The sequence below is a fragment of the Callorhinus ursinus genome, unplaced genomic scaffold (genome assembly GCF_003265705.2).
Source record: "Callorhinus ursinus isolate GAN/ISIS: 27379988/994484 unplaced genomic scaffold, GSC_fseal_2.0 scaffold19, whole genome shotgun sequence".
Classification (NCBI taxonomy): Eukaryota; Metazoa; Chordata; class Mammalia; order Carnivora; family Otariidae; genus Callorhinus; species Callorhinus ursinus.
Window position 1 is genome coordinate 11,209,845 of NW_027397081.1, and position 10,517 is coordinate 11,220,361.

At 45.8% G+C, this 10,517-nt stretch overlaps 1 protein-coding gene across 1 annotated transcript in view; it reads left to right on the forward strand.

The window, feature by feature from the left end:
* NNMT (nicotinamide N-methyltransferase) overlaps nt 1-10,158 on the forward strand; it is a 30,674-nt gene extending 20,516 nt beyond the window's left edge. The window contains exon 3 of the mRNA XM_025893776.2: nt 9,689-10,158. Within this exon, the coding sequence (XP_025749561.1) occupies nt 9,689-10,121 (433 nt within the window). The 3' untranslated portion in view covers nt 10,122-10,158. The remainder of the gene's footprint in view (nt 1-9,688) is intronic.
* The last annotated feature ends 359 nt before the right edge of the window (nt 10,159-10,517 follow it).

Sequence of the window (10,517 nt, forward strand, 5' to 3'; positions counted from 1 at the left end):
TATATGCCAAAAATAAGGGTAACTACTCTGAAGGGATAGAATATGACTCTAAAAATGAAAAATAAAAATGTTTTTTTAAAAAGGGGATTGATAAGATGTTGGTTGAAAAAGGGAAAAAGAAATATTCAAAAAAAAAAACCAGTTAAAAAAATTAACTTTGAAAGACTAATGAATCATGGTAAAAAAGCCATGAATTCTATGTGCAGTATTCCCCTAGTGCTGGAGTTCTCCCGTTCTACTTGATCGGTAAACTTGGTCTTGGCTTGCTGGCTGTTCCTGCCGATCTTCTGGGGGAGGGGCCTGTGGCCGTGGTTCCCAAATGTCTTTGCCGGAGGCGGAATTGCCCTGCCCTGTGAGTCCGGGCTAAGCAAGCTGCTCAGGTTTGCTCTCAGGAGCTTTTGTTCCCTGCAAGCTCTCGGTACAGCTTTGGAGGACCAGGGTGAAAATGGTGGCCTCCCAATCTCCGCCCGGAGGAGCTGAGAACTCGGGGCCCCGCTCCTCAGTGCGCCCCCAGAGAAAAGCAGTCAATCACTCCTGTGTCCCCGGTCTCCAGCCGCACTCCGTGCTCACCCGGCCTGTGACCGAGCGTTTCTATCTCTGGCACCCGACCCCGTGTGGAGTCTCCAAACCCAGCAGATCCCTGCGGTGCGCTCCCGCGCCGCTCCTCCCGGGGGAGGGAGGGGAGTCTCCCCGGCTCTGCCGCTTGTTGGGTCCCTGCTGGCGGAGCAGTGGCCCGACTGGGCCGCGGATCACAGTTTATGGCAACCCCGAGCTGAGAGCCCGGTCTTGGCTCCGTCTCTGCAGCCGGCTTCCCCGCTCCGATCCCTGGGAGCTCTGGCGCACTCAGGCACCCCCGGTCTTCCTGTGACCCCGAGGGTCCTGAGACCACACTGTCCCGGGAGGATTCCACCCCCGCTTAGCCACTGGGGCAACGTCCCTCCGCGGAGCTGACTTCTAAAAGGTCCGATTTTGTGCTCCGCGGCTCTAGCACTTGCCAGAAGCGGCCGACGGAGGCCCCCTCCCCCGCCGTCTATCCTCCCGAATATCGCCCCGGATTCACTTCTCCGCACGTCCTACCTTCCAGAAAGTGGTCGCTTCTCTGTTCAGAGAGTTGTTGCTACTCTCTCTTTCTATCTCCTGTTGAGTTCGTAGGTGTTCAGAATGGTTTGATCCCTATCCAGCTGAATTCCTGAGACCAGACGAAATCCAGGTCTCCTCCTCCTCCGCCATCTTGCTCCCTTCTCCCATTAGAAGAACTTCTTTTAGTATTTCTTAAAATGTAGGTGTGCTGGAGACAAATTCTCTCATCTTACCAATGTCAGGTAAGAATCAGTAATTATTTTCTTCCTCATAATATGAGGAACTTATTAATTTTTGATACCCAAAGTCCTTCTGTCATCTCTCTCCCCAGTGTTTCTTGTTAAAATTGGAGATTTTAGGGATGCCTGAGTGGCTCAGCCGGCTAAGCATCTGCCTTTGGCTCAGGTCATGATCCCAGGGCCCTGGGATCGAGCCCAATGTCGGGCTCTCTGCTCAGTGGGGAGCCTGCTTCTCTCTCTCCCTCTGCCCCTCCCCTGTTCATGCGCTCACTTGCATGTGCGCTCTCTCTCTGTATCAAATAAATAAATAAAAATATTTTTAAAAAATTGGAGATTTTAAATCCAAATATTGTAATTTAATGCATCATTTTCATATTTTCTTTCAAGATCAGTTTGGACATTTGCTTTCAGTTTGTAATCATATTTGCAATTATGTGAACATTTTAATTTTATGATCATTTTATATGATTTTTCTAGTTGTTTAGTTTTTAATTCTGATTCATCTTTTGGTCCATTGAATAGGCCTTCAAAATAATGTTTTCAAGAAGAACACACAAGTGACATTTTCTAAGCCCGTCTATATTGGAAACATGTTTTTGTTGCCTTTACAGGTGAACAATACCATAAAATTGTTTACTATTGCCTAAGTATTTATTTCTGCCCCCCCCACTGGCATTTGATAAGAAGTTGAGAGGCTACTTTCATATGCCATTTTAACCTATAAACCCCTTACTTAGAATTTTATGCTAGCTATAGTCTTCAAACTGAAGATAATGTTCTTCAAAATAAATGTAATTTCAAACCTTTTGTTTTTCTATCGACCAGGTGATTCCACAGATGAAACTGGTATTAACTAGGGAATAAAAATACAAACCCGGTAGTCATGAGGATTTGGGCAATATTCAAAGTTATTGAATAAATAAGGAATTCCCCAGGATTTATAGAATTTCAGGGAAAGTTTATAAAAGAGTTTTTCAGTCAGTCAGACAATATACCTTTCTGAGGCCCAAATCATATGTCAAAAAGGCTTTTAGAACTTTCTTCTCAATTTCCCTGGGTATCACAAGCCTTTTCATCTCATTCAGAAGTGAACCCTTAAAATCTAGCAAGATACTAAAAGCATTGCTGCTTATCTCATGCCAGAGTGATCAGCTTGTAACAATTGGCTCCTGAGAAACTGTCCCTTCCCAATCGCTGTTCGAGTAAGGAACTGTATTTTTTGGCAGTAAAATTCTGCATTCTCACTCTTATCCTTGTGCTAGATCCTGTGGCTTCGACTATTTTGAGAATGATAGTGATCCCATTCAACTTATGTCTTTCTTACATCTTCAAGTACCTCTATCAGCCCACAGCCTATTTCCTTTGAGATTATTTTTTCTTTATCGGAAGCTCTTTCTTGTGCTGCCAAAGACAGTTTGAGCTGTCTCCTCTTCCTCAGCCTTTGCTGTGGATGCATACATTTAGATACCACTCATTTTTAAAACTATCCAAGAAGTTGTAAGACATTGGTACCCAATTCTGGCTTCACATTATTTATTTATCAAGTCAGAGAGTCACATGCTAAAATATAAATTATGACTCCAGCACGAGACAAGGAAAATGAGCGTTTACCTTAAGAAGTCCTAGAAACTGCACTGATGAATCTCTGGGTTCCTGGAAAATTGCAGCCCATGGCCTGCCTTGTGGTCCTCAGACTAAGCAGCTTCCTTCTCACCTGGGAGCCTGTTAAAGAATGCAGGATCTCAGGCCCCGCTCCCCACCTACAGAACAAGGGACTCTGCATTTTAATGAGATCTGCAGGGGATGGTATGCATTTTACAGTTTGAGAAATACTGGTGTCTAGAACAGAGCTTCCCAGCAGATATACCAGAAGGTGCTGGTGAGTGGGAATGAGTTACAGGTATGCTCTGCAAGTTCTCCTCAGTCCTCAGGGCCACCAGGAGGATTCTGGGGAAGCTGGAGCCCCCCTCCTCCGCCCCGCCATGCCTCTACAGAGAGCAGCTCTTCCACCTACCTCCGCATGCCTGACAGAAGGAAGCTTGAGCACCTGTAGAGGTGAAGTAAATGCTCTCCGCACGAAGATTCTCATGTCTATTTAAAAAAACGTTTGCCTGTTGCCCAAAATAGACACACTTGGGCCACATATGTCCCACAAAGCTATTGAACTTCCTCTACGCTGAAGCATCTCTATATTTTCATGTCTTGTAAAAGATTGATATCCCTTCTCAACTTCGAGATCTTGATGGTCATGGTGACATGTGATACCTAGGAAAAGTTTCTCCCTTTTAAAAGCATGCCTTTCTCTTAGATGTTCTCCCTGCATTCTCTCTCTGGGAAAATGCACAGGGCAGGCTGAGGACATTTCACCTGGCCATTTCCTTCAAATTGTAAGCATTTCTACCCATGTGTCTGAATGTGCCCCAAATAGAACTATGATCTTCCCAAATTTGCTCCATTTGTTCTCATCTCCCTGGGTGTTGCCATCATCTAATTACTTGAACAAGCCAGGAGCCTGGAAGCCAAACTTGCCTTCTCCCTCTCAGTCATGTTCTGTGAGCATGCACCAAGCTCTGTCCATTTTACCTCTGAGTTTCTCTCAAACCAGTATATGTCTTCCAGTATTTTCTATCCAGTCTATTTTCCTGGTTCAAGCCACCGTCCTCTCCCTCCTAACTCGCCTTCTACCTCCACTCTTGTCGCAAAGTGATCACCTCAAAATGTAGATCCGATTGCACCACTCCGTTCCTTAGCACCACCCCTTCATATCTTCCCATGAATAGGATAAAAAGGGTAAAAAGCAAAATTCTTAACATGGTCCCCAAAGATCTGTCTCGTCTGGCACCTGCTGACCCCTATCTCCTCCCTTTTCAACCATGCTCTGCTTTGTTTCCTGAGATCCAGCCTCATCAGCCTTCCCTCCTCTTTCCACCCACCACATGGCCTTTGCATGTGCTGTTTCCATTTACTGGGATATCCCCCTCCCCTCCCTACTCTCCATGGCCTAGTGAACTCTCGTTTATTTTGTCCCTGCTTACCTGACTCCATTGTGGAGGAGCTTTCCTTGATACTTTCAGAGCAATTCTAGCTTCCAACATTCCTTTGTTGGCGCCATGTTCCTCTCCTTCCTAGCGGTTATCACAGTATTAATTTGTCACTTTTGTGGATGATCGTTGGATTAATTCTTTCTCCCCTCTGCCCCAGACTGCTCCAAACTGTAATCCCCATGACGATAGGATCTGCTTCTTGTTTGTTCTCTCTTGGGTCTCCATTGCCCAGTACTCTTCCTGCCACATCACAGAGGTTCAAAGAAAATTGTAAAATAAATAACTGCATGCCTTTTGTTTCCCAGCCTCTCCCACCTGAAATGTCGGTTTTTCACCTGATTCATCGTGGCCTGTACCAAAGGCTTACTAATGATTATTCCTGGCTCGTACAGTTCTTACTTTGGTATCCAAGCTTATGTAGATTTTTATATCCTTCACACATTTTGCTGGTTCTCCCTCAGGAGGGCCTGCTGGAACCTCTGGGGATGGGGCTTTGCGGGGTGAGTGTCATTGAAAGATCTCATCCAGGGCCTTCTGGCCCACCAGCTGCCTTGCAGCGACAGGGTAGGAGGACCCTCCTCTGAAGCTCAGAGTAATTTCTTGGGGTGTGGGGATATACTCTCACCAAGCACTCTTCTCAGGAGCCCTACTCTGTATCCCCTCCCTCTGCAGTGCCCTCAGGCTTCACAGATTGCATATTTATAGAGGACATAGCTGCCCTTTTTTACATGTGCTGGAAAGAGCAGATCATCAGACCTAGAGAAACACTCACACTGCTGTTAGCTTCCTGTGGAACCGCCTAACACTTTTCTGGGGTGTGTTGATTCCCTACCCCTTGAGCTGAAGGCCAGTCCATTTCCCTGGGCCTGTGAACAGCACAGGCGCTCAGAAGCCCTGAGATGGCATCTTGGCACAGCTACCTGGGCCACCGAGTCCCCCAGTGTTTGCTGTGTACCCAGGGATAAGCAGGTCTCCACGGCAGTGGGTGTTTCCAGCCAATTTCCCTCTCAAATCGGCACATTCTCCATGAGCTTTCTAGACTTTGCAGTGTTTCTCACTGCTTGGGAACAATTTCCATCATCAACTGACTGGCAAGGACTAGTTCTAGGGTAATGCGTGTCTTTCAAATAGCCTAACACACAATAGGGCACAGAGATCCAACGTACTTCTGATGTCATCACTTAAATATACAACCCCGCGGTGTTCCCAATGTAGAGGATCGTCTTGAAACACGTCCAAAAACACACCCTAGTTTTCACTCCTTGGGCTTTTTCTCTACCTTCGGCTATCCATATGTGCTGATAGGTTATTTGAATTTTTCAATTGTAGATTAATTTACCTGTTCAAATCTGTGTTTCACAGACTTCCATAATGTTGTATTGTTATTTTTTATTCTTAAAATGTTCGGTCAAATTATCCACGTTCTGGGAGGCTGAGTGGAAACTTTGTAACTGATTTCTCTGCTTTTAGAATGACTAACATTCCCTGTTTGCCCAGGATTGAGAGGGGTTCCCAGGACATGGGATTTTCAGTAGGAAAACTGGGAAAGTCCAGACCAATCAGGACAAACTTGTCACCGTACTACCATTTTACCCTTGATAGGAGAGTAGGTAGACCCAACCAAAGGTAATTATCATTCCCTGTCTCTCCTGCTTTCTTGGCTGGTAGGAATTTCCTGAAGCCAATACCTTGCCTAGCTACTTCTCTTTCTCTCTTTAGTATAAACAGCTTTCCCAAGATAAAATTAACATCACATGTGATTCACCCATTTAAAGTGTGCCATTGGATAGTTCTTAAGATATCCATGTAGTTGTGCAATCTTCACCCCAGTTCGGGAACATTTTCATAACTTCCCAAACAAACCCTGTACCCACTGGCAAGCAGTCCCATTTCCCAGATCCTCTCCCTGTTGGCAACCATTGGTCTGCCCCTGGTCTTTGTAGCTTTGCCTTTTCTGGCCATTTCATGTAAATGGAATCATACAATATGTGGCCTTTTGTTTCTGGTTTCTTTCACTTAGCATCCTGTTTTCAAGGTTCTTCCATGTTGTAGCATGAATCAGCACCTCATTCCTTTAAACGACTGACTATGATTCCATTGCATGGGTATACCACACTTTATTTATTTATTCATAGGTTGATGGACATTTGGGTGGCTGCCATCTTTTGGCTATGATGAATAATGTTGCTATAATTAGCCACGTGCAATTTTTTGTGTGGGCATATGTGTTCATTTCTCTTGGAATTCCTGGGTCATGCAGTAACTCTATGATGAACCTTTTTTAAAAAATTTCATTTTATTATGTTATGTTAGTCACCATACATTACACCATTAGGTTTTTTTTAAAGATTTTATTTATTCATTTGCAAGAGAGACAGAGAGAGAACAAGCAGGGGGAGAGGCAGAGGGAGAGGGAGAAGCAGACTCCCTGCTGAGCAAGGAGCCCGATGCGGGACTCGATCCCAGGACCCTGGGATCATGACCTGAGCCAAAGGCAGACGCTTAACCATCTGAGCCACCCAGGCGCCCTACACCATTAGTTTTTGATGCAGTATTCCATGATATAACACCCAGTGCTCCATGCAATACGTGCCTTCCTTTTTTTTAACATGTGCCCTCCTTAATACCGATCACTGGGCTAACTGATCCCCCCACTCCCCTCCCCACTAAAACCCTCAGTTTATTTCTCAGAGTCCATAGTCTCTCATGGTTCGTCTCCCCCTCTGATTTTCCCCCCTTCATTTTTCTCTTCCTACTATCTTCTCTTTTTTTCTTTTTAACATATAATATATTATTTGTTTCAGAGGTACAGGTCTGTGATTCATCAGTCTTACACAGTTCACAGCACTCACTATAGCACATACCCTCCCCAATGTCTATCACCCAGCCACCCCATCCCTCCCACCCCCCACCACTCCAGCAACGCTCTGTTTTCCTGAGATTAAGTCTCTTATCGTTTGTCTCCCTCTCTGGTTTCATCTTGTTTCATTTTTTCCTCCCTTCCCCTATGATCCTGTGTCTTGTTTCTCAAATTCCTCACATCAGTGAGATCATATGATACTTGTCTTTCTCTGATTGACTTATTTCGCTTAGCGTAATACCCTCTAGTTCCATCCATGTCGTTGCAAATGGTAAGATTTCATTTTTGATGGCTGCATAATATTCCATTGTATATATACCACATCTTCTTTATCCATTCATCTGTTGATAGACATCTTGGCTCTTTCCATAGTTTGGCTATTGTGGACATTGCTGCTATAAACATTGGGGTGCACATACCCCTTCAGATCACTACATTTGTTATAATGAACCTTCTGAGGAACTTCCACCAGACTGTTTTCTGAAGTAGCTAGACCATTTTGTATTCTCCCCAATAGTGTGAGGAGGTCCCCATTTCTCCACATCCTTGCTAACACTTGTGATTGTCTGTCTTTTTTACTATAGTCGTCCTAGTGGATGTGAAGTGGTATCTCATTGTTTGATTTGCATTTCTCTGATGGCCAAAGATGTTGAGAATTTTTTTCATATGCTTATTGCTAAGCCTCTTAAGTGGAAAATTATAATGTAAAGGATGTTTATAAATAGCTGATTTTGCACTGGGCTTAAGATTTTTTTTTTTTAAGATTTTATTTATTTATTAGAGAGAGCAAGCACAAGCAGGGGGAGTGGCAGGCAGAGGGAGAGGGAGAAGCAGGCTCCCTGCTGAGCAAGGAGCCCGATGTGGGGCTCGATCCCAGGACCCCGGGATCATGACCTGAGCCCAAGGCAGACGCTTAACTGACTGAGCCGCCCAGGTGCTCCTGGGTTTAAGATTTTAACTAAATATTGAAATAGGATGTTCACAACTAATTGCTGTTATCTCAAATCATTCTATGTGGAGGTACATTTCCAAGTTTTATTTAAACCATTGACTTTTCCTCGTGACCAGAAGTGGTCCGGGGTAAGTCCCTTTCTCATCTGCTCTGATGTTGGGCCATCCTCTGTTGGTCCATTCTCTTCATCAAGCCTTGCTGCCTGAGAGGCTGTCTTCTTCTGGAGCCAATGGACTGTGTGTTGCCTGAATGTAGGCCTGGATTGGCACCCCTGGTGTTCTCTCTGTTGACTGACTTCCTCAAAGCTCTGGATATCCAGTCATCACTCCTATTATTTGGGCTCTGTGGCCTTCTGGGCACTTTGCACATTTGTTCTCGTTTTTCTCTTAGCTCTCTGACTTTCTGCTACTGCTTTCTCCTTGTCTCTTTCTTCAGTTTCTCCTGTGCACTCTATATGCTCATTTAATTTTGCTCATCTGTCAGCTTGTTCCTTCATGCCTCCGCTAACAAATTCCAGAAAGATCCAAGGCACTCTATTCCATCTCCTGCCCTTGCCTTCTCCGCCTCTTTTACAAACTGGTCTCCTCTCAGGAAACCCCACTGATTTGGCAGAAAAGGAGAGTATTCTGAGCAAGACTGCCGAGAAAATGATCCCCTTGAGAAAGCACACTCTCTATCTGGAATATGTTTCGGGGTTCAAGAATGGCAAGTGTTGGTTTTCTCCTTTCCTAGAGGGGCCCTGGCCATGGTTGTGTTGTGTTATCCACCATTTCTGTAAATGTCTATGGATGACCCCACTCACTCCTCCAGCCTGATCAGTAGCTACACAGAAATACTGTTTCCACATTTTAAAAGATTTTATTTATTTATTTGACACAGAGAGAGAGAGAGAGAGAGAGAGAGAGAGAGAGAGAAAGGAACACAAACAGGGGGAATGGGAGAGGGAGAAGCAGGCTCCCCGCTGAGCAGGGAGCCCAATGCGGGGCTCCATCCCAGGACCCTGGGATCATGACCTGAGCCGAAGGCAGATGCTTAATGATTGAGCCACCCAGGTGTCCCTGTTTCCACATTTTAAAGCCATTATTGCCTGATATGTATCGGTCAAGTGGCTGCCATGTTGTAGTTTGGCAGAGGAGACAAGTGTAATAATTAATAAACAAATAAGTAGTAGTAGTAATAATGGTAATAATAATAATAATAATAATAATAATAAACGAGCCAGGCACTATTCTAAGCAGTGGAGGAAGAATAATTCCAGTCTGGTAGGTACTTTCATTATCATTTTCATGTTATTACCCACTTCATAAAGAGATTTAGCCCAGCACGGGGTAACGTGGTCACATTCATATGCCGAAAGGGTCCTCTGTGTCTCCTTTGTCCATTTTTCCAACAGGGATGTCCCCAAGGATATAACACTTGGGATGACCCTGCCATTTTCAGCCCCGACCAAAGAGATCTGGGGTTTTCATGAGTACAGCGTGGCAGGTGGTATTTATCAGTTTGTGTATTTCAGAGCCAAGGGGCTGGAGAAGGAGGAGAAGTTGCGGCGCGTGGTCAGAGAGGTCCTGAAGTGCGACGTGACTCAGAGCCGGCCTCTGGGCGCCGTGTCCCTGCCCCTGGCCGACTGTCTGCTCAGCACGCTGTGCCTGGACGCCGCCTGCCCAGACCTCCCTGCCTACTGCGCAGCCCTCAGGAACCTCGGCAGCCTGCTAAAGCCGGGGGGCTTCCTGGTGGTGGTGGACGCCCTGAAGAGCAGCTACTACATGATCGGCGAGCAGAGGTTCTCCAGCCTCTGCCTGGGCCGGGAGGCAATAGAGGCTGCTGTGAGGGAGGCTGGCTACTCCGTTGAGCGGTTTGAGGTGATCTGTCAAAGTTATTCCTCTACCATGTGTGACAACGAAGGGCTTTTCTCCCTGGTGGGGCGGAAGCTGAGCAAATCTGTATGACCCCTTGTGGTTTCAATTAAAGCAATTCCTCTCTCTGGCCCAGTTAACTTCGGTTCTTGGTTCTAACTGCCACGGTCACTGTGCTGAGTTGAGTCTAACGGCTCATGCAGGACAGGGTGGGTGCAGTCGGTCAGTGGAGGAACAACTGGGTGACCACCGACTCTGTGCTTCCCATGTGTGCTACGGGGACTCAAAGATGAGCAACCAGAACATCCAGTCTTTGCTTCCCATGTTTAGAAAAGAAGACCCCCTTTTCCTTAAGCACCCCTAGTTCTGGCGGCTCACGCCCCCATGTGCCTACAGAGCAGTGTCTGCAGCGATGAGCTCTCTTTCCTACGGGGCCCGCTGCTTCCTTCTCTCAGGAACATGCTTCTCCTGTTCCTCAACAATTGCCTT